Raw genomic sequence first — 24,350 nt, 5'->3', positions numbered from 1 at the left:
GCTTTATCTATCTGCAGACCATGACAGGCCTGCCCTTCCCCTGTGGGGCATAGAGTAAAGGGGGGCGGGGGGGGGGGGGGGGGGGGGACTTGCAAAAGTCTTTAGCAGGGGTGGTGCTTTGGGGGAGGTTTCTGAGCGCATTTGGTTTGCGCCCGGACCATGACTATCGCAAGACTTCCTGTATGGGTTGTCCTCTCCTCCAGCACTTGTTTATTAATCTGTTCCTCTTGTTAATGATCTTTAATTTTTAGTCTGTGCCTCATCTGGAGAAGATGCCAAAAAGAGAACTAATAGATTGCAATAAAAGAGGGAGAACACTTTTTCACTTGACCATTTATTATGTCTGACCATGGAGCTATGTTTAGTAGCTCCATGGTATAGACTGTGGCTATCTTCCTAGGATCTCATATTGTGAAAGAACATATGGGTCACAATATATTGGAAAATGGGACTTGGCTATGATATTCCTTGCTATTACTCTAACCAACTGATATGATTGAGGGTGATGATGTTTCAGTACGACCCTAATTTGAGATGCTGGGACATGTCTTGTTGTAATTAATGCCTTGTGATTGGCTTGTTCAAGCAGATCTGTATTTTTTTGCAAATGGCAAGATATTCACCGTCAACTTATCAATGTTCCAGAACAGCGTGAAGCGTTAATATCAAAGTCTAGGCTATATATACACACCATGTTAAAAGAAAAATTTTTAGACTCCTCGCAGCCATGATCTGAGACACATCCACTCAATACAGAAATAACATGTTGCATGCTGAGTGACATACTTTCCCAAGGAAAAGGGTTAGTCAGCCTTTGCAATGAGCAAAGCACATCATACACATGGTGATAACATTTTACAGCTTTACTGTCGCTGAATTTTATAACTCTGCACACTTGCACGTCCCCCACATAATTATGCCAGGTCTCTTCAGATGTGAAGGGCTAGCAGTATAAATGTGTCATTGCAGAGGATGTTGTTCCAGCAAAAAACAGCCTCATAATTTGAGCATCAAAAACGTGAAAGTTGTAAAGTTTTGGGGGTAGCACTAATTAACTAAAGATCATCCACTCATTCTACAAATCTGAATCTCTATCATTTTTTTTTCATCAACATGTACATATTAAACCTCAAATCAGTAGTTGTCTCCCCCCCCCCCCCCATCATGTGAAAGAGGTCTCACCTTCGAAGGCTACAAATTTATGAAAAAAAAAACAAACATGGGGAATGTTCCCTCAACAGGAAGATTGTGGGATTTAAGAATAACATGGAGAAGTGACAGATGGGGAGGGGGGGGGGCTAAGGATTGGAGGTAACAGACTAGTGAAGAGCCCAGCTCAAGAGCGAGTCACATTGGGCTGAGATAACATCACATGCTTGTCGCGGAAGTGGTCGTCCTCACCAAAACATTTCCTGTCGGCTGCTCTTGTTCCTCCTAGGTCCTTACCTTAATGAGACGAAAGCTTTGTAATTGATGACAACAACAAGAAATAATCTCTCGTAATTATGCAATGAAGCTCAAGGTTATAGTCATGTGAGCTAACAGTTAACCACCTTCACCCCCACTCTGCTGGAAAGTACCAATAGGAAAAAGGAAAGGGAAGGAAGTTGTCACAGCAGCATTTGTCTCCACTCTTCAGCCGTATTGACCAGTCAGTCTCCAAATCAAATGAAATGACAGATACTTTTTTTTTTTTCAAATGACAGACACTTTGATGAGAAACACAGACTGCTGTATGTAGCATTCTCCCATCTAGTTACAAAAATTGGCTAACATTATGGCAAATATGTTTGAGAATGTTCCATTTTAGGGCTTTGCATGGTACAGTGTATGTTACTGTGGTGTCTTTAAAAAAGACCTACAGAGCATACACACCATTACACAGAATACAATCACAAAAAAAAAAAGTGACGGTGTTTTGAATTTGATATGTTGATATCAAATCTTCAACTTTGTAAACAAAACCAAAACTTGATTATTATTATTAAAAACATTGATTTAATTGTACTTGATTTGTTTCGACTTGAATGATTACGTGTCAAAGTAGCAGAGTAAATAACAAAAAAAAGGGTTGCTTATGTGACAAATACGAGGTATGTATTTGACAAATTAGATTGTTTAACCATTGTAAGAAGTACAAGTCATAAAGTATAAGAGTTATTCCTACTTGAAATCTGTAAAAAAAACACATGTTTGGTTGTGTTTTGAATGATGTCACAGTTGATCTTAAAATGATGTTCGTCATGACTCATAAGATAACAAGTGCTGAACCTTGACATTTAGTGTTCAATTTCTCCATCATTTCCTGTATTCATCCCATTTTTTGTCCTACACCCTATCTCCTGCTTACTCCCTCTCACCTTCTATGCCTTTTTTCCCCTACCTGTCTGGCCAGGATATGATGAAGCACTTCAAGGGGGAGAAGGGCCAGGACGTCATTGCCCTGGCGCTCACGTCCATGACTAACGTCGCCTGGCACATCAACGACATGAAGCGGAAGCATGAGGCGTCGGTCCATGTCCAGGAGATCCAGAGTCAGCTCCACGGCTGGCAGGTACGCAGGATGCGACGATGATGATGATGATGATGATGATGATGATAATGATGTTGTGATGATGTGATGATGATGATGATGATAGTGATAATGATGTGATGATGATGATGATGATAGTGATAATGATATTGTGATGATGTGATGATGATGACGATGATGACGATGGTGATGATGATGATGATGGTGGTGATGATGATGATGGTGATGATGGTGGTGATGATGATGGTGATGACAGTGATGATGATACTGATGATGATGATGATGATGATACTGATGATGATGATGATGATGAGGACAATGATAATGACAACAATAGTGATGATGATGGTGGTGGTGATGACGGTGATGATGACAATGATGATGGTGAAGGTGACGATGTACCCCTTGTTTCCTTCCCCACCCATCTCCCATATCCTGGGTTTGGGGGTTTTCCATTCACCCACCCTTTCTCTCCCCCCCCCCCCCCCCCAAGTGCTGACTGTCTCTGTTTGAGGCAAGCTGTTTCTGTCTATCACTTGTTCTCATTATTTTTTCCCTCTCTCTCTCTCTCTCTCTCTTGTGGTTAGAGAAACCATCAGGGAGACAAGTGTAAGACAAAGTAGAAATGAAAGGCATGTGGAAATGATGCAGAAATCTGTCAAAGAATCAGAGATTTGTCCACCCACATCTAGATCATGCTGTGAATCTTGTTTACTGAAAGCAATACTCTGTTAGTCGGAGGTATCTGCATTTTAGACTCAATCCCCAGAAAACCCCATCACATTTCCTGTAATAAACCGCTGTATTGCTGCCAGCACAGCAGTTGATGGCATCTGTATGTGGTAAAGGGTGGATGGGGTGGGGGTAATGAAAGGGGAGTGGGGGGGGGGGGTCAGAGTTTAGGTTTCAGCATATGCAGGTACTTAGCTGTTGTTTTGATCAGTGTCAGGAGAAAGTGAACAGTAGCAGGTGACCTTAAGTGACCTCTTGTGGATTGTGGGCATTCCCAGGCCTGTTCCTCCAGTCCATGTCATTGTGGTCAAACCATCTCTGAACAGCGGGGATGGAGAGATTGATGTCTCTGAGGTGACCGATTCAAGATGGTTTGTCACAGTTTGCGAGAGCTTATCTCCCAAAGTCGGAAGCACTGTAAAACGCATCTTGCATCACTCACCTCTCTCTGCCTAGCTCTCTCTTTCCTCTTTCTAAGCTCGTCAGGTTAGATCTGCACTATTGATAAAGCAGTGGCAAAATTCTGTGATTTATTATTGAGCTAATGGTGTTGGTGAAGGTGCAAATGATGTGTTTCAGGCATATCGGCTTGAGCTGTCTCTCCGTCTTTGGCGTAGTATTTTCTCGTTCAGAAAATGGTGAGAGTGTCTTTGTCTCAATCAGATACAGACAGATAGATCCCTCTTCCTCAATATTCTCCAAGTTGGATAAGATCTTTATCACAACCTGGTGGCCAAACATGCTTAGGATATTGGGTTCAAAGGTGCAAAGAAGGCAGCTCAGTTGGTTTTGAATAGGTCAGAGAGGCGCCGGCAGCACCTTCAATTATTTTCTAGGCCTGAATGTAATCTCCAGGTACAATCATTTGCATGTAGAAACTGGGCGATAGAATCTCGCAGAACTATTACATTGATTTGAATATGGTGAAAGTGTCAACATAGAGGGAGCTGTTCCTTCGGAGTGCCATCCCTCTAGCTTACACAGAGGGACTGCCTTTACCAAACATCATCAAGTTATATCGCAGAGAGCAGGAAAATTCAAGAGTTTAAAAGATACTGCTTGCATGCCAGCTATTGCAGTGGTAGTACAGTAGCAAGATTGTTCTGCGCTCAGAAAATGCTCACGTTAGTCTCATACTGAGATTATTCCTATACTGAGATACGAACGGGAGGTTGTATGAGGTAGCGGAGCACAGTCAACCCTTAAACTCCCAGGCTTGATCCTCCCTCGCCACTCAGCCCCACAAACACCCGAGGCATGTACATATCTGTACGTTCCTCACATCACGTGGCCATGTCTCACCGCAAAGGCATCTGCGGTCACACATTCATCTTAGTCTCTCCCCAGCCTCTCCCACACCCCCCCCCCCCCCCATCCCCCCACTTCCCATCCCCCATCCCAATCACCACCCAACCTCAGAAGCTGTTGGCTAGTACAGACATGGCATCAACATCATTTCAATCATGGAAACCAAGAGCGGCTCCTGAAGAGAAGGAAGCATTGCAGATACCTGTGCAGTCACTGTGGTATACATTTCTTCTTGCAATGACATCATACAAAGCAAACAAAATCAAACAGTGCAGCAGAAGCAGAGAACAAATGGTTCTGGATCCAAATAGAATTGCATTCATGCGCAAAGCACTACAGTTAGGAATTAGTACATTCCCAGAAATTTAGATAGGAGCATAGAACTAGATATGTTATACAGCTCTTAAAAGAATTTTCCTAGTAATGCACAGATCATTTAATACAATAGTCATGAGATTAGGCCATCGAACTTGGCTATGTTTTGTTTTGTTTGTTTGTGTTTTCAGAAATCATTGTAAGATAGCAGAAACCCAAGCCTGATATGCAGGCGCAGACATGGTTTGTTTGTGACTGGTATGTTGGCGCGACCACAAGGTAGCCAGCCCTTGATAGTCTCCTATCTTACGTCATACAGTTGTCATCACATGTTTGGTCATGTGATCTCCTGTGAAGGTTGTGGACTCCGATAATTTTCGCAAGGTAACAGACAAAGTCCAAGTTAAAGCGAGCAGGTGTGTGTGATATGCCCGAACAGTCCCTGTTAGCTGCACGAAATAAGTGATTGGCAGTGGTGTTAATGCTTATGTACCCATAAAATGTTCTTATTATTATCATTCTAACAGGGGTAAATGTATCCACCTCTGTGGGGAAAATTAAAGGTAAATATGTAAGGAAAGAAACACTTTGATGCCTCATGATGAAATAAAAATTAGGTCATATTCTGTGAATGCACAAAAGACCAAACAAACACATGTATATCTATTTCATTGGGAGGGACAGGGAGGCTAGAAATGAGGTCAGATATTGAGAATGTAGAGTGTTAAACATGAAGTGCTCACACTAAGATTTCCAGAGAAGTTGAGTCAGATACCATTTTCCAGCATTAAGTACCATAGTATAGCCAATTCAGAATCAAATATTTTAACTTATCTTTCAGTCAAGTACATGTGCAGCATAAAGCTATGAAACTGATGATGCTGGCCCTACAACTAGATTTGTTTGTTTGTTTGTTTATTTGTTTGTTTGTTTGTTTGTTTGTTTGTTTGTTTGTGTATTTTTTATTTCCTGTGTTTCCTTCATTCTTTAATCGGCAAGGAAGAAATGGGTGTGGGAAAGGGTTTTTAAAAAGTGTAGAATCTTGTCTGTTTTGCCATACAGAAGATTAGGGATGCTTGTAACACTCAAATGTGCTATGACTCATGCAAGTTTACAATGAATGTCTTGTAATCAGGATATTTTACCCAGATGAGCTCCATAGCAGAGAGGCAGCTGCCCGATTTTTCTCTTCCCAAAGTGCTGAAACTGAGAAACTGGGGAGATTTCAGAAATATCTTAGTGCACTGGGAAGGAGTAAGTAGAATCAGACATAAATCGGTTGTGATTGATACCGCCTGGTTTAGCAGTCACACAGATTTGGTAAAAGCAGCAGGCAAAGTCGACAGTCTCAAGTCATTTTGCTGTGATAAGGTGACCATGTTTCGCCCTTCCTGTCCACATGAAGGTGGATATGTGATTGGAGAACTTCGAAATGAAATGGTTGAGAAATTGATCTCACTAGGGAGACATAGAAAGGGAGTATCACTTAGGGCTCCAGAAATCTGTTGATTCTCTGCATAGGGAGATTTTTGGAAGTTCTACATAATATTTAGGCTCTTTAACCCAGTTACCTCAATCGAATGCCTATCTTACAGTTGTTGTGAGCCCCAGGAAACATCCTTAGCATTGAGGAGGATTAGTGGAGGGTTTAAAAGTCGTATCATAGAGGGCGGCTGCTTGGTGGCTGTGTCGATCTCTCCCAGACATTCCTCCGGATGTAAGCTGTATTAGCTTTGGTGAGGAGGACTGGGGGGGGGAGGAGGAGGAGGAGAAGGAGGAGGATGAGCAAGCCCCTGGGAACTTTGCAACAACATTGACACCCACAAAATTCTTGTCAGCTCATGTGTGATGTCTTGTATTATAAGAGGAAATAGACTAGGATAAAGTTAGGGAGAGATGATATCCAATGCATAAGTATTCATATTATATTCTTTTCTTTTCTTTCCTTTTCTTTTGTACAGATTCAAACTTGCCCCTGCTGGTCAGTGTTAAATTAGTTTTTGCAAAAAGTGCCAGGACTTTATCATACATTAAGTACCATGTAGATGTCTCTCTGAATCATCAGCTTGTAAAAAGCTTTAGTGACAAGTATGTTTTACTGTGCAGAGAATCTTTGTTGTAATCAAATGGTAGGGACTTCTGTCACTCCTTATTCGATATTGGTATTACAGAACAGAGTGGACCTACAACAGCCACGAAGGAACTTAGGTATGACGTGCTGACGAAAGTATGTGAGTTTGTGCGAGCACATCATTGGTAGGCCTGAAGAAAAGTGTTAGTGCATTCATTATTAATCCTAGTATGACTTTCATCATTTTTGTAGGAGTAGTGCCCAGACTTCAAGAAGGGCTTTGTCAATTACCTGCACCAGTAGTCTTTGCGTTTCAGATTAAGAACGATGGACATGAATCGTTGTTCAGAATATTACCCAACCGTTATATGTATGATGCTTCCTTTGTGGCTAATCTTCAAAGTGTCAAGTGATATGAAAGAAGAAGAGGGTAAGAAATGTGGTGTGCAAATGAAGTTCATTCTGCTCTGCAGTTAGGCTTTATGGCAGCAAATGTCCTTATCAGCGTAGTACAGGGTGATGATTGAGATAACGATTTTGCTCACGAGTAAACGTGTGTTAATAAGGGATTGATTTGCTGCCAACGTGACCGCATCACTCACACACACACACACACACACACACACACACACACACACACACACGCACGCACACACAGAATAGCAGCACCAGCGAAATGATTGTTGATGCAATTTCACTCCCTGTGAATCCTATCTCTGAAGACATCACGGGGACAGATTTCTCCTGAAGGGAGGATGTTGTGCGCCCTGCCGACAACTTTGTTGCCATGGCAATTAAACCCCGTGAAAGCAGGGGCAGTCCCTGGTGATGGAAATAATTTTTCGTGGTGTTCTCAGCAGCTCTTAAAAGTAGTCAATTCTGCACTTCCTCCGTACGCTAAACCTGTCATCCTCCAAAGTGGTTGACTTGTCTTTCGTGTTTCTGACGGAGCGATGAGGGAAGAGGTAATAGGGAGGAGGGGAGAAAGGGGCGACACCAGGGGGAGGGGAGAGATTCGATTGGGGTCATTCTAGCACCCGCCCTTTCCTTTGACCTTCTCCAGGAGGTATCAGATTTGTTTAAAACGTGTCTGGTTCTTGCAATGTGTTCAATGTTGATTTATGGCTGACGAGGGAGCAAGCCGAGTGATGAATAGAAAAAAAAGAGAGATAACTTTAGTGATTCTGTTAGATGATAATGCAAACAAGTGTGTGCATTTCTCTATGCCAGAGGTCAGGTTGTCATGGCAGCCGCATCCATTGTTGAGTTTTATGCCTTGCACTGTGGAATGACTGGTTACCACTCATCTCTATCAACAGTTTTTACTGCATATTGTCTGCTGATGCGAAGAATCTTGTCTGTGTTGTGACCTTCACTGTCATTCAAGGCAAAGTTATACAGTAGTTTGCCCTCATCTGTTTGATCTTATGGTCCTTATATTCAAGTTGATTGCTGATGGGGTCCCTTGAAATGACTGAGGGTCTTTGCAGCTCCAGCAGATGCCTCATCGCCACAATCAGGTCATAAAGTGAAAGAAAAGCACTTAAAATGTTTACATGTAAAGATAACTGGCAGACACATCAAATACTTCACGAAAGTGAAAGTGTCATGAATGTTTCCACAATCACATTTTAGTAATGTCGAGCCATGGAGCAGTTTGATAACAAGGTAAACTCCTGACGTTCTGATGCTAGTTCATGCCAAACTGTCAAAAAATCATGACAATTAACTGAGGTGTGAAGAAGACACCTTCTGCCTCTGCTCAGTGCAGTGTATCATGAGCTTAAAGTTGCACATCACATGTGTACTGGGATGCTGTGTACATGTGATGAGCTGTAATGAGGGAAAGGCCGGGAGCTTATCCCTTGCATTACCATTGCCAATTTGCTTGTGCATGATGTCAATGCCATCACAAGAAGGTGGGTTAACCCGTTTAGGACAGACTTATTTTGGTACAAAACACAGTTCCCATAGACTACTGCCCGAGTATACTCAGGACTCATCCTCAACGGGTTAAGAATGGTATACTGAGACTGTGATGGCCATGCATGGTAAACAATTGAGTCACCTTTTTCTTTTTGGAGGCGTACATGTAGAAGTGGAAATTTGGCGAGACTATTCAGCCCCCTCTCACCCCCCTTCCCCCTTCCAATATTTTGCAGGAGACAAGTTATCCAATTAGACCATTAACACCCCAGACACATTCATCATAAACACACAGTGAGCAATTTCAATCTCTCATCACATTTGCACACACATACGCCCATACACGCACTAGTCAATTATCAGCTTACGTAGAAGTTTTTTCCATGACCATACAAAGCAGTTTTTCCCTCTATTTGTTGGCACATCTTTTTTTTTTTTCAGACACAGCGACAAAAGAAAAAAAAAATAGAAAAGGGAGGAAAGTGCGGATGACATGGATTCATGCCTTATTTGGCGAGCGTCTGGATGCGGGACCCTGAGTCAGAGGCCGAAGCATGATAGAGGGATGCTTTCATTATCTGCCAACATGAAGATGGTTTGCTGGGACGGGAGATGGATGGGAGATGCAGATAAAATAAACTTGGGCGAAAGAATGTAATGAAAGAGACAGGAAAAGAGAGAGAAATAGAGATGGATAGGAAGGTAACTAGGGAGAAAGAGATAGAGAGATAGAAAGACATAAAGATGGAGAGACATATACAGCTATGCAAACAGACAGACAGACAGGTTTGATATAATATATTAAAAAAGACAGATTGTTAGGAGCAGAGAGACATTGTAATCTTTAGTAAATAAGCAAAATGTCCCACTGACAAGAAAGTTTGAGATAGAGATAAATCTAAGATTGTAGGTATTAAGAAGCTGATACATCGGGAGGAAATGTGCAAGATGGATTTAAATCAGGAGAAGGAGAGAGATGAGGAGACAGAGAGAGAGAGATGAGAGAAGAGAAGATGATGGAGTATTTCCTTTTGTTACAAACTGATTAATCTCAATTGACAAGTGTAAATTATCCATGTGAAGCGTGCACCATCCATTAGAGTCTCCTACTGTTGATGAGAGAGGAGTTGTTCAATATCTAATGAGAGTATTTTGAAGTGACACAACATGGCTATCTGCCACACATATTTGCTCGTGAAATGGTTATTAGCGCCTCGAATGGAGCCATCATTCAACGGTTCGCCATTTTGGCGACTCGTGTCGTGGATGATCCCGAGTATTTTGCCTGCGCGGCGACTCTTCCCATATATTCGAGAGCATACCTGCTGTGTGGGTCTGAGTGATGCAGTACGTGACGGGGAGGGGAAACTACAAAAAGCCAAATTTAGAGTTGAACGATGGTGAAAAAAAAATATTAATAAATGTCAAGGAAGGAACTTCCTTCTTTGATTTCAGGGAACACAGAGGAAATGGGCAAGTCTTGCCAACATGGCTCATATTCCTTGATGTTTTCAACCACATTGTTTTTTTTTTTTTTTTCTGCAGAAAGCAATACTATCCAGAATTCTGGTTGTGGATACAAACAAGTGAACATTGCCAAAAAAAAAAAAAAATCTCTGATGACTAAACACAGTTTTTTAAGTTTTCTTCTTTGTCATGACTTACATCATGCATGCTATTTGTATCCTCAAATTTTGATATTTCTGATTAATGAGGTGATAGTTGTCTTAATGCGTATAGATATTCAGTGCACTATTAATGTTTTCATTCTACATGTCTTTCTGTCAAGTGTTCTAGTGTTATGTTCTTTAAAGTAACATCAAGTGCAGGCCTTATTGTGTTACTTCATGAGCCAGCTCTATTTGGGGGCTCAATATTAACTAAACCACTCAAACTAACCAATTATCTAATTGTCTGGGTCTAAGTTTGGATGGAACATCTAGAATGCCCTCTTCTCTACCTCCAATTCTTTCCCCCTTGCAGCTGTGGCAATGTCTCATAGGCTGCCTCCAACAAAATGGAAGAGACTACAAATTGGTCCTCAGTAATGAATGCATTGTGACTTATGGTTCTCAAGAGAGATCTTACTTTAGACTCATCAGTGCAGGAAGATTCTAACTAGCTTTGCCCCCGAGTGCATTCAGCCTTTAAATAAAGAAAAAGAAAAAAGAAACAGCTGAGGGAGGCAAATTAGGGTACCTTTTGCCTTATTCCGATACTAGTTTTCGTGGGAGAAGGCAGACATGATCTCGCTAAGCAAAACTGACTCCCATCCGACACGATGTTGTTGAACTGAATCCAGTTGTTTTGTGCTCATGTCGTTCCAGTCCTAATCCCTGAAATGCAAACGACCTCTTTGTACCGGTTTATCTGCAAGTCATATCATCTTGCTGTTTGATTGGATGAAAAGGGCAATCAGAGGCAGGAAGAATGAGACTGTTTTTGCATTGTCTGCTTGTGTTTGAATCAGTTAGTGTGCTCCAGTTAGTGTGTTTCATTTTCATTTTCCATCCATGATCACAAGAGTATACTCTCCCCATTCCTTTATGTTCTTGATGGATAGGATGACTGAATCAAAAGATTGCTCTGACTATCTGTATGAATGTCAAATGCATCTAGTTCCATGAACATGTATGAAATTTTCAGACCTCTTTAAAGGACAAGTTCACCTTCATAAACATAAGGATTGAGAGAATGCAACAGTATTAGTAGAACGCATCAGTGAAAGTTTGAGGAAAATTGGACAATCGATGCAAAAGTTATGAATTTTTTAAATTTTTGTGTTGGAACCGCTGGATGAGGAGACTACTACAGCTTGTGAGTCATATGCGTACAACAGTATAAAGAAAATGTAAAGAAAATTCAACATATTTTCACTTTTTTCGCATAATAAAAGAGCACTTGACTTGCCTCTTTCTAAAGGGAGGGGGAATAATATTACCCACAACATTTGTTGGTAACGAGTCGGTGGAATGTGCACTTTTTTCAACAGATGAAATTTTGTGAAATTCTCTATATATTTTCCTTATATTGTTGTACGCATGTGACATCTAAGTTATTCACACACTGCAGTAGTCTTCTCATCCAGAGGTTACTGAAAAAAAACTTCAAAAATTCATAACTTTTGAACGGATTGTCCGATTTTTCTCAAACTTTCAATGATGTGTTCTACTAATATTGCTATATTCTCTCAATCCTTATGTTTATGAAGGTGAACTTGTCCTTTAATAGAAAACACTGAATGTAGGCCTGCAGTTACCACAACTGTAAAGCAGGTTTTCTTTCCGATTCAGATCTGCACTTTTCTTCCCCCTGAACTAGTTTTAGCAATCAGTTATGCCATCTTCAAGTAAGACTCTTTCCCCCTTTTGTGGAAAGCACGGAGAAGCATCACAGACCTGTTTCAATGGATGGCACCCAAGGAGTCGCTATTGAATGCAGATTATCTCTGTCACTGCCATGGATGTCCGATTTGTATACAATATATGTGGGAGTACGGTTTTTGGAGGCTTATTCTACTGGCCTCATTCTTCCAGGTGATAAACTCCTTGCATCCCAGCATGTTGGGGTGAAGGGGAGTTATGGGGGGGGGGGGGGGGGAGTTGCCCTCGAAGTGAACGGCCAAAGCAAACCATCAAAGACGGACTTCTAATACAAGATTCCTCCGCACTGTCACATCCAATTTATCCCAGGAAGGGTTCTCCGTCTTTTTACCCCCCCCCCCCACTCTTATAGCTGGGCTTGGTTTCTGTTGCTACTTCCGCCCCCCTCTCCCTGACTCACTGTCTCCCCAGTGGGCTTGGACTCCTTATCTCCAGTGCCCATCAATACTCCACTCTCTTAAAGGGGGACTCTACCTCCATGTTCAAGTTCACACATTAAAAAAAGTTGAGTTAACACAAGCAGGATTGTGAGCATTTCATTAAAATTGAATAAAGAATATTAAAGAGAATAGAATTTTAGATTTTGATATATGAAGGGTTTGATTGCAGAATGAGTGAACTCCATGCATGTTAATTTGAGGTATTTGTGATTAAAGATGTAAAAAGATAGAGAAAGTAATAAGAAAATGTAGGATATTTTTAACTTGTTGAAGACTAGTTCCGAGTATACTCAGGCAGGTTTCTCAGACAGGTGGAAATACATGGTATACCAAAAATCAACTCTTCTTCCACGGGTTAGATATAGGACCTAACTTTAAGAGTATTCCTTGTTATGTAACAAGTAAGGCATCAAAGGTTTTATTTTGCTCTATCTGATGATGGACTTACTTTGAAATGTTGAAAAATGCCACTTAGCCTGTTTTGCAATTAAAAAATAGAGATGAACAAACAGATGTAAGACATCTGCATTCCATTGTTGCATTGTAATATATCCCTTTATGGAGAATGAAAAACAACACTCAGTGTGCTCTTTCAAAACATTAGATCAGGCATGCATGTTAACAAATCATAGAAAAGCTAAACACAGTGACCGAAACCCGGGGAAGGGAAGGAAGGGGGGAAATTTACCACTTTCCTCACGAGCTGTGGATGCGAGGGTGCACCTCGACACAAGAATCTGGCGGAAAACAGCAAGAGTGGCTGAATAAATACAGCATGGCAGCTAGAGAGAGGTGTAAATGGAGTTAGATTGATAGTTTGAAGACTTGTGGTAGGGTGTAGGGATAAAAAATAGAAAGGAGGAAAGCCTTGCTAGAAAGAGAGAATAAGAGATGAATCTCCAAGTTCTGATGAGTTTATGAGTAGAATGTTCAAAGAGCTACTTGATACATGAGCATGATCAATAGCTGTTCTGCACCATAATCTATTTGAGAGAGAGAGTGTATGTGTCTCAGTCGGAACGCATTATCATTAGCCAGGCATCATCATCAATAATGGGTGTGTCAAGACATGTAAGATCCCTCATTTGTAATTCCAAGTGGGTACTCTCGAAACAGACTGTGGCTTACTGTGGCGGGAATCTTTTGACTCATCTAGTGATCATAGGCGGCACAATGATTAATTCATGGCATCAAAGATGTAACATGTAATCATGAGATGCAACAGGACTCTGAAAGAGATGTTGGGAGAATAGTCAAAAGAGCTCACAGAAAAACAACAACAAGCAGGAAAGAAACGAAGCAAGGGGAAAAAAACTTAAGAAATATCTATATTGCAAAATCAGAAGACAGTGCCATGTCAGCTGTGACATATCATCTCACATTTCAGCGCCTGTAGAGATTACAAGCATATTTGAAAAGCAGAGCCTTCCTAAATCTGCATACAGGGAGTTCCTTGAAGATTTCACCATTTCTTCATGCCCTGATTGAAGAATCATAGCCTCTCTGATTAGGCAGTGATTATTGCCTTTTCAGATGCTTGTGACATATAATTATCTCCCTCATGACTCGTTGGAATCTTCCTGAGGATTTTATAGATGTGTTAATGTTGGCAGCGTCAGAAATCAGCTTGAAAGTTCGGCAGCTTATTCCACTTGTTCTGAATATCCAGTCATCAAGTCAACATGGATACCATCATGTTACTCAAAGTATATTCCCAAAAGGGAAGAGAATTATGTGATTCTGCCATCCCCAGCCCCATACCCATCCCCATCCCCAGCCCCTCCCCCCCCCCCCAAAAAAAAAAAAAATGCATGCTGCTATACTCGTGGTATGTACCTCCCCGGTATTACTGACAGTAATGGTATCTTAACACATCCAAATGGACATCTTTACAAATAGTGACATACTGATCATCGAGCAGGAAAGTAAATGCTCAACTTAACCCTTATTGAGAGTAATGGATACATGGGCGACTGGAAATACAATTTGTACCTGGCACGGGGCAAGATTGATTCAGACATATATTGAGTCGCGACTACGGCTGGCCGTCCTCATACAGATCTGGTCACTTTCTGATGCTCCGTAATCTAATGCGATTTTGTCCATCGTAATACGAAACTAAATGGACTGTGAACAGGAGATACCCTGATATCTGCTCAGATTTGGTGATCTATTGTGACAGGCTGCCTCTTCCGTGAACTTTACTCAATCTCAATCTCTCTTACTTTCTTTCTCCCTCTTCTCTCTTTTTCTCTGTGGCTTGGTCTCCTCGGCAAGTGGGAAGGAACTTCTAGTAATCCAGATGAAGGATCGTGGATTAACCTTTAACAAAAACGGTCTCGTTTGCGAGAGATTTCCTCCGTAGAAATAGGCCTGTGCATGTGGCTGTGTTCACACTCTCATCTAGAAAGGATTGCTGCCTGGTGCAGTGATGTTTCAGAACATTTCCAATGTTTCAAGGTGTGTTTTTTTTTTCTTCCTCATCTTGTGTTACTTTGCATCCTGTCAAGTTGATTGGCAATCGAAATGGTCCACAGCAATATTTATATGTGGAACAAAAAGTTGCTTTCAGTAGTCAGGATTGTCCAATGATGATTTTTCAGCCATTCGTTTGTAAGAAAATATAAAAAAGCAACAGAAAAAGGTAACAGGTTACATGCAAGGCACTTGAATCCAAACTCGGCCATCACTTCCAGTAGCAAAAACATAACAAAACAAAAACACCCAAGGGTATTATTCTGTCATATTGGTCACCTTTCCTACATTGAGATTTCAGATGAATTTCCTGTGTAGTGAAAGGCTAACAACTTTGGGTGCTGACAATAACTTTGAAGAGGTCCATGAAATGAATCTCCCGGCAGTCTTTTGATCCCTGTAAAGCACTTTTTCTAATTGCCCTTTATTGCTTTTGAATGCTGGAGGCTGCTTGTAGTCACCCGATGGTATGAAAGTCATCCTTTTTTTTTTTTCATTCCTTTGGAGATACATGTGGGTGTAAATGGGATTATTTGTTATGACAAATGACATAAATATCAGGTTATGGAAGCCAAGTGCTTGTTTCTTTTGAAATCTCTTCACCAACACTTTATGTGTGTGTGTGTGTGTGTGTGCGAGGTGAAGCTTCCCAGATTAATGTACAGGTGGTGATATCTGTGATAGATCACACTTTCTGTGATTTTTTTCCAAAAAAAGTCAGAACAGTCCCTGTCCGCTCTGCTGCTTTTGCCCATCACCTTAGAGGAACCCAAATCGATGTCGCAAGACTTGACCCCCGTGCCGGAGGAAGCATTAAGTGGTCTGGGGACGGTTTTTATCCCCCGCAAGCAGCTGCCTGCCAGCCCATGGGGTTTTTCCTCTTCCTATCCTTATATAGTTTTTTTTTTGTGATACTTATACTTATATTTAACTGTCTACACTCCCGAGCTCCCTTAAAGGGCAGGTTGTTTTATTTTTATTGCATGTTTTTGACCTGTCTGCAGAGTCTTATATTAATGATGAACTTCATGAATGCAGATGATGCACACTGGGAAATTATCTGTCTCTTTGGCTTGACAGGATGATAATGTGAAGCGTGTTCTTTTACTCGGTTTATGTTTGTGTGTGTGTGTGTGTGTGTGTGTGTGTGTGTGTGTGTGTATGTGTGTATGCGTATGAGTTCAAAAGAGAAAAGGAGAAGAGAATAGAGAGAAAGTAGGTGATATCGTGTATTATGTGTGTGTGCACATGTGTAAGAACCAATTGATTTGGCACTCTACGATATGACAGGATTTTAAAAATCCCACAGATCAATTTCATGTGTTAAGAATTCTAATGTGTGTCATATTTAAAATGAACACGCATGAAATTATGATTTATCATTCATTTGAAAACTGGATGGTTTTTCTAATGCAAACGCTTTCAAAAATAGATGATGAATTATAGACATTGGCAAAAGGAGAGAAGAGTTAGAGAGAGAAAAAAAAAAGATCTCTCAAATGAAACAGAAAAGAAAGCTTGAAGAGGGTAACAAAGGAGCAAGCAAACACACTGTAAAAAAAAGGAAGAAAAAAAATCTTGAATAAGTGGTGGTATGAAGGGAAGGTATTAAGCATCATATTTCATGACAGGGGAGGCATAAAGAATGAACTACGTTTCTTTTGTATAATCATGGTGTTTGTAAGGACTTTGTGAGCTCTGACTCCCACAGTTGGATGGGTTCAAAAACTTCCTCAAATCATGGACTACCCCAAAATTATATGTTGTAGTAGGTCGATCCTCAAATCTGTCCAGGTGAGTGCCTGCTGTCCTGCTAGCACTAAAACAAAAATGCCAAGGTCAGGAAGTATGTCAGAAACTCTTCATTCTCTCTCTCTCTCTTCTCTCTCCCCCCCCCCCCCCCCCTGCATGTCTTTGACCCCTCTTACTTCCATTTTTTGCCCCTGTCTTAGAGTGGTCTCCTATTACCTCCTCCATGAATATCAAAATTGAGAATCAGCTTTGGATGATTATCTGTGATATGCACCATTTACGAGGGGAATGAGACAAGAGTGACATGGTGGTACTCATGGAGGATGCTACTCGTTTGGAATCGGGCCAAAAATTCTCCCCGTCTGGATTAACCCATCAAATGCCACTGCTCTTTTTATGTTTGGTCCTATGTCCTATGCATTCAAGAAGTTTATAAGTTCTTTCTCATGTCGAAAGCTTGTACATGTATTCTTCTGTGATCCATTCAGGTGAAGGTGCAATCTGAAATCTGTAGTGTCTTTGCTGAGGAATTGCGAGATATACTTGTTGCAGTCATAAAGTTCACATCTTCTGTAGATGAAGTTCTTTTCATAGATTGGACTGTAAGGAACCCATTTGAAAATGAAAACGACAAAAATGATGTGGTCAAAATCTCCTGAATGATCTGTACTAGACTGCTAACCATGTAAATACCACCTGAATGGGATACTGCATACCTACTCATAACATTTTATTCATGTTTTGTGAGGAATTGGCGTTCTGTTTAGCGTCATTCGTTTGCACACGTGACAGTTTTTGTTGTTGTTATGGTTGTTTGGTTTTTTTTTGCTCCATGGGGTCAAAGTCCATATCATTCCCTACCCCACCCCCACTAATCTAATATGCTGTGTGTGCTTACAATCAAATGTGAGAGAGAGAATATCAATACATTTCTGTAGTATGCCCTGTGATATGAACTGTCAGCAAATATCAAAATAAGTGGGATAATGCAATGTTTCATACACATCACTAAATGTTTGTTTTGTTTTCTTTCTTTATCTCCCACAGGATGACCTCAATACATACGGAGACCTTGTGTTGGAGGTAAGTTGTGATGTGGACCTTTAATATCAAGGGCGTATTTTTATAGCCACATGTTACATCGCAAACAGAACTGTTATGAATTTTGCTTTCACTGTTGTTGGTGACTGATAAAACAGTTGTGAATCAATCAAAACTGGACCCCCCCCCCCCCCCCCATAGGAAAATCAATATATAAATTCATCCAAACCAACTGACTGCAAACTATCTTCTTCTTGTCTTTTTCCTTTAATTGTTGGATGATAATGGATTTTTCTTTTGAAACTAGCCATGAGGCATATTCCGTAACTACTGATAAATATTTATGATTGCTCTGTATATTACAGCTTGCCATTCAAAATCCCTCATCTAAATACATGACACTGAAAATATGTCAAACCCCTGTAGATGTCAGCCTAACTTTTTTTGCTTTGTCTCTTAAAAGTCTAACATTCATGTAGCTTGAATTCTCAATTAGAAGTGTACAAGAATTGTTGTTGTGTTGACGCTTGATGAGTTAGATCCCATCGGCAGAGTAAACAGCGTGAGCTACCGTGTATCCTGAGAGGCCCAGTGATGAGCAATGCGGTTCACCTGTCAGAAACCATAGAGGGGGCTTTCCCCAAACGTTGCCGGCATGTGTTCCTCTTCCCTCTCTGCTGTCCTGTGATAATGAAAAACTCTCCTTTGTTGCCGGGCAACAATTAGCCAAACTTTCCTCTGCGTGTCACCACAGTGCCATTGTTTAATTCCCTCGCAGACAGCACTAATTTGAAATAATTTTCCATCTCGTGTGAAGCACCAAGCAACTGTTCACGGAGGCATCCACCCCAGAGCACATCAAGTGTTGTCCTTATGTGGAGGGGTATTGTAAACCATAATGTCTGAAACAATGGCACATGGCAAATAGCAACACTGTGACTTTTTAAGATATATGGCATTTAGACTTGGTGTCATTCTGTTTTATTTGTGGCTAGGTTATGGTCAAATATAGATAATCTTGCACCAAAATGGCTAAATATTAAACAGGGAGTTGGCACAGCCAGTCGTGAATGGCCAAAGTTGAATGATATCTGCCTGTTGATAGGCACACGGAGAGATGATTGATGTAAAAACATGGTCGATTAAGGGATTGTTTTTCATGCGGTGTGGAGCCGATGTAAATTACATACCAATTACGCCCATTTTGTCTAGTTATGGTGCCATATAGGACACAAATTATTCGTTAAGAGATGTCAATGTTGATTTACAGCGGACAATTCGTATCACAATCCAGGTTTGATTAATCCACTCAGCGACTTAATCAACCAGTGATGCCATAATGCAATTGAATCCAATTTCCCCCTCCATGTCACACATCGTCTGACTCTAATTGCGCCGTGAATGATGAATTATGGAGATTGATCTTGTTTGTATCCATGTCAACAGGGCGTGATGCGCATGCAGGGCGCCAGGGGTGACCGGTTCATCTACCTGTTCGAGAAGGCACTGCTCATCGGCAAGAAGCACGAAAACACGAATCTCATCAGTATTAAGACTCAGATTAAGGTGAGGATGAACCCTTACCCCTGGTGACAATGGCTGACAGTATACCCATTTTTGTTTTCCCGTCACACTAGCCAAAGTCCCTGGCACGGAAAGGCTTAATATCCTCCGACTGACCGAGTAAATTTCAACTTCAGAATTATTGCATTCATTCATGGAACACAGGAATGCATTTGTAGCAGCTTCTATTTGGGCCTTTTAGCTTCTCGTAGTGTTCAAACTAATTATGCTTTTATATGTGAACAATTCCTAGGTTGATGAAGTGAAAACTGACTTTCAAAGTTTTGTCTCAGTCCATCAAGTTTAAGATTGCATTTATAATGGATTTATTTGTAGCCTGCAGCTTCTATTGTGAAACAGCTTGAATAATTCCATCCTGAATCGTATAATGCATCTGACTTTGGAGAATAGACCTATTCGGAGGTTAAAATCCAAAGTTTGAATCCTTAAGAGCCTTTGATATAGGAAATTCCGCAAATATGTCTAGATCATGCTATGGATATGTTGTCAACGATGGATATAGTGCATGAATTTCAACAGACAAAAAGAGATAGATGTGTCAAATTTTTTTCCCCAAGCTAGCCTCATCCAGGAGGGATTTCCACACTGTGTTGGTGTCACATTACCAGCCCTAGTTTGCTGTTGCCAGATGCTCATCTCCTTCATACATGCTTTCCCACTACCCCTTTCCTGCTCAGTAGACCCCAATGACATTTGCATCAAACAGAAAGTATCATCAGATATAAAAAGTATCCTCACCCAAAGTCCCCTTACTCTGCACCTCCACCTCCCCTCCCTCACCCCTCATCCTTCCCTCGTAGAGGGGGGATGGGCAGGAACCGGGCACCCAAACAGCTGGAGGGAGGTGCCATTACGGGTCTAGACACATTTTGCTTGATACCCTGCTTCCTCCTCTTGGTGGTCAAGCTCCTTTCTTTCTATTTTACCTTCTCTTCTGCCTATCTTTCTATCTGTCTATCTTTATATCTGTCTCATCTACTGCTCAATCCATCCATCTGTCTGTTTTCCTTTTCTTTTTCCAGATCTATCTGTACATGTATATGGCTGTCTTTGTGTCTGTCTTTCTAATCCTTTCTCCTTCTCTCCCCCTCCTCTATCTGTCTATCTTAACTCCTTCTGTCTATCCATCTATTTGTCTTTCTGTCTATCTGTCTGTCTGTCTGTCTCTGTCTCTCTTTCTTGCTCTTCTCATAGCCATAGTCAGCATGCAGGCCATGAAAGTTCTTGAGGCTTCCCACACTGAGCAAAATTTTCATGGTGCTAGCCTCATTTCAGAATGTCTAGCTCTTTAATAATAAGTTTTCTTTTAGTCTTTCTAGCATTCCTTAAAAAAAAAGTGCTCAAAAAAAGAAAGAAATAGAAACCTGCTTGATAAGAATTTTCCTCTGTAAGACAGTCCCAAACATTTCTGGTTTGCATTGCATACATGTTTCTAAACATGTTTAAAATGGTTGGAACATGAAACATGAGCACTATTAATTCATGTGGAATCTCGTGGGCTCAAATTTCCACCCAAAAGCAAGTTCCTGTTTTCACCACAATCACCCCATTACAATTGATATGTTTAAGGTCAGCACTAAGATGTTCTTTTGTGGTCACGGCCACATTAATTGACAAGAATTTTGACAAATTTATCAATTGACACATCGACCAAAATAACTTTTGAGCCAACACCCGCCCTCACGTCAGCTTCAGAAGGGAAACGGTGGCTGATGCTAAACTGGAGTGTGGTTGTACAGCAGTCTAAACCGTAAACTGTTCATGGATTCAGTGCACCATATATAGTTACTGCCGTGCACTACACCAAAGAGAGTATGATATTTGTGCACAGGATGAATATATTTTTCTTCCCGAGTGATCACACTGCCTGGCACATCCCTGCGCAACACAAAAAGAAAGTGCAAACAGAAGGATTAGGTATCACTGTCTACAATTTCATACAATAACATTTTAATTTCTTGTAAATACTTTCTACAGAGCATTCAAAAAAAGCACATTGCTTTAAACTGCAGCAATTGTACCATCCTGTACTACATTCCTTTCTTTTCTCTGATTACACAGAATTGAGATTATATACAATTGGGTATTGGATAGATCCCTGCAAAATACAACCAAGGAATTCATCAAGGACGAAATGTTAGATTTCATTAATTCAGTCTAATAAAAACAAAACAAAGCACACACACACACACACACACACACATAAAGGACTGCACTAATCAAGTCCCTTTCATAGATAATGTAATCCAGATGGTACATATTTTCACTTTACATTGAAGAGTGTTTTATTTGGTTGTAAACAAGTCAAAAAAACAACAACAACATAATGATAAGTAGATGAATTATAAGAGTCTCCCACCCCCCCCCCCAGTTCTCCATTGTGACACATGTCATAACAACCCTTAGTCCTATGTTTGCCAGCTGTTCAACAGCACAACAACACTTTTGTCCCCAGGTGGACATTGGAATGTTGTCTTTGTTCAGGTATAGCCTAACATTTTTATCCAGGTGCATTTTGTTGGGGCAGCATAAATAACATTCCTAATACCCTTCATCTATTTCTTTTTTCTGTTGTAGCATCTATTGTGGTGTTCTACGCCCCTGTGTGCATTTGCACAATGGCTGCAGACTGTTGATTTATGTAAATGCTGTTATATAGGGAATGTGATGTGGAGCATGTGTCACATAGTTTAGGCTTTCTATAGAATATGTGTGCTCTGTTCAAAAGAGACTTATGCAAATCACAGTGCAATGTATGCTTGGAGTGTCAACAGAGCATAAATTTAATTATTTTTCTGCATACATGTAGTTTAAAGAACTATGATGATATCTGTGTGCTGAAGTATTATAATTGTCCTGGCTGGTTGGTCAACTTCCTTATTTGGTCACTTGCTCTCTTTTCTACACTTTACGTATTGTCTGTCTCCCTCTGCAATTCTTTCATCAATTCTATGTATCATTATTAGTTCTTCTTTGTTTGGCACTTGCTGCATACCCATGATGTCTTTTTATTACCATTAATTTCCTTTTCTAGACCTCTTTACTCTCCTTTCGTTTTCAGTCAGGGTGTATGATTATTACATCCTTTTTCTTATGTTTCCTTGCCTCCCCCCCCCCCCCCACACACATTTTCATGCTTTCAGTGTAACATTCCAATCACTATGAAATATGTTCCTCACATTACATTTTGCCCCAGGGCCTGCTTCATTCTGACATAGCTATGCCCAATGAGTAAACAAGGGCACGTATAGATGACAACAAAAAGTTTTGCATCCCCCCCCCCCCAACTGTTGAAAGTTAGTAGCCCAAACTAGCAAAGCAATGTGTACTTTCTGTATGGTGTTTTTATGTAATAAGAGTGTGTGAGAGAGATAGTGTGTGTGTGTGTGTGTTTGTAAGTATGTATGTGTATCGTTTGGTTGTAGAGCATCATTCTTCTAAAGAAATTTGGTTGTCGTATCCTTACTGACTTACATTGTGAGCTGTGCGACATATTTGTGTGTTGTTTTTTTCATGGTCCTATCACAGAAATTTGTACAATAATTTTACCATATTAGACATCTGTGACAGGGAGACGGCCACGGACCATGATGACTTTGAAATGTCAGGAACGCAGAGAAAAGGATGGGAAATTCAGTGAATTTTTATCTTAGACTTTCCTCAATACCAAGTATGGGGTTGGAGAGGCCATTTGATCTGTAATTTGAGCAATGTGAATTGAGTGCCAACACCGTGCATGGTTGGAAGAAAAAAAATAAGTGAATTCTCTGAAAATTGGGAGGGTTGTTTACAAGAGGGAAAAAAAAGAGGATAATGAAATTTTAACAGCAGTTGGATAATTTTTGGAAAGTGAATCAGATGGTTGGATTAACTGTGGTTTTAACTCCTATGTCATGTTATGACATCGCATGTCATGAACAATAAAACTCAGCCTCTCTCTTTTGATTGGGAAGTGTAATCTGCCTTAAAAATTACCTGTTGAAGCATTCATGACGTATGAAAAAAAAATGTTGTATGAAAATAAAAGCCTCAAACTTCATTTTGATATTGAATTATTATCTAATTTTTTTCTCTTCCTGTCTCTCTCTCTTTCCTTCTTGTTCTTCACACGCAGTGCTCGAACCTGATGCTAATCGAGAGTATACCTAAGGAGCCCCTAGGTTTCAACGTGATTCCATTTGATAATGCAGACATACAGTACACCATAATAGTAAGTTTTCTTTGAAAACCTGTCTCTTCCTGGACCCATGTTTTCAAATCATTATTTTCTCATCACTGCAAATTGGCAACATGGGCCAGCTCAACATTTTGCTGTTTCTTTCAATGTTTGAAGAATATCAAAGCCATCCTTTTCTTCCTTTTTTTTCTAAGATAGAAAGACCACTAGACCTTCAAATGTGATCCATTGGGGTATGCACACTTTGTATGTTACTCTTGTATTGAGGAGATAACATAGTTTCCTCCTAAAGCTAAAGGACTTACAGGCGTTTTTTTGTTGTTGTTTTTTTTAACAATTAAGGCAAGGAAAACAAATCATGAAAGAGTGGGGAAGGAAACTCGACAAGCTGGTCCCTATCCATAGTACAAGGTGCATCCTGTCCAAGAAAACATACAATAAAAAAGTGATAAAATGACGCAGAAGTGAAAACTCTCTGGAAATGTGGTTAGTGACAATTGATGTTTTCTACTCATTCCCACCCTGGGGCTATGACAAAAGATGGCGTGCGACATCCTTTTATGCTTCATGTTAAAATATGTCAAGGCTAACTTGTTTTTCTCTGAGAATTTCT

At 40.5% G+C, this 24,350-nt stretch overlaps 1 protein-coding gene across 1 annotated transcript in view; it reads left to right on the top strand.

Annotated features, from left to right (window-relative positions):
- LOC139723259 (uncharacterized) overlaps positions 1-24,350 on the top strand; it is an 81,631-nt gene that overhangs the window by 25,440 nt on the left and 31,841 nt on the right. The window contains exons 5-8 of the mRNA XM_071634518.1: positions 2,396-2,554; positions 17,983-18,018; positions 19,423-19,542; positions 23,675-23,770. Of these exons, the coding sequence (XP_071490619.1) occupies positions 2,396-2,554; positions 17,983-18,018; positions 19,423-19,542; positions 23,675-23,770 (411 nt within the window). The remainder of the gene's footprint in view (positions 1-2,395; positions 2,555-17,982; positions 18,019-19,422; positions 19,543-23,674; positions 23,771-24,350) is intronic.

This window comes from Diadema antillarum, unplaced genomic scaffold (genome assembly GCF_040938485.1).
Source record: "Diadema antillarum isolate AM-2024a unplaced genomic scaffold, OU_Dant_1.0 scf00000183, whole genome shotgun sequence".
In the NCBI taxonomy this organism is placed as follows: Eukaryota; Metazoa; Echinodermata; class Echinoidea; order Diadematoida; family Diadematidae; genus Diadema; species Diadema antillarum.
The sequence above is the reverse complement of the archived record's forward strand: the minus strand, read 5'-3'. Positions and strand labels throughout refer to the sequence as shown.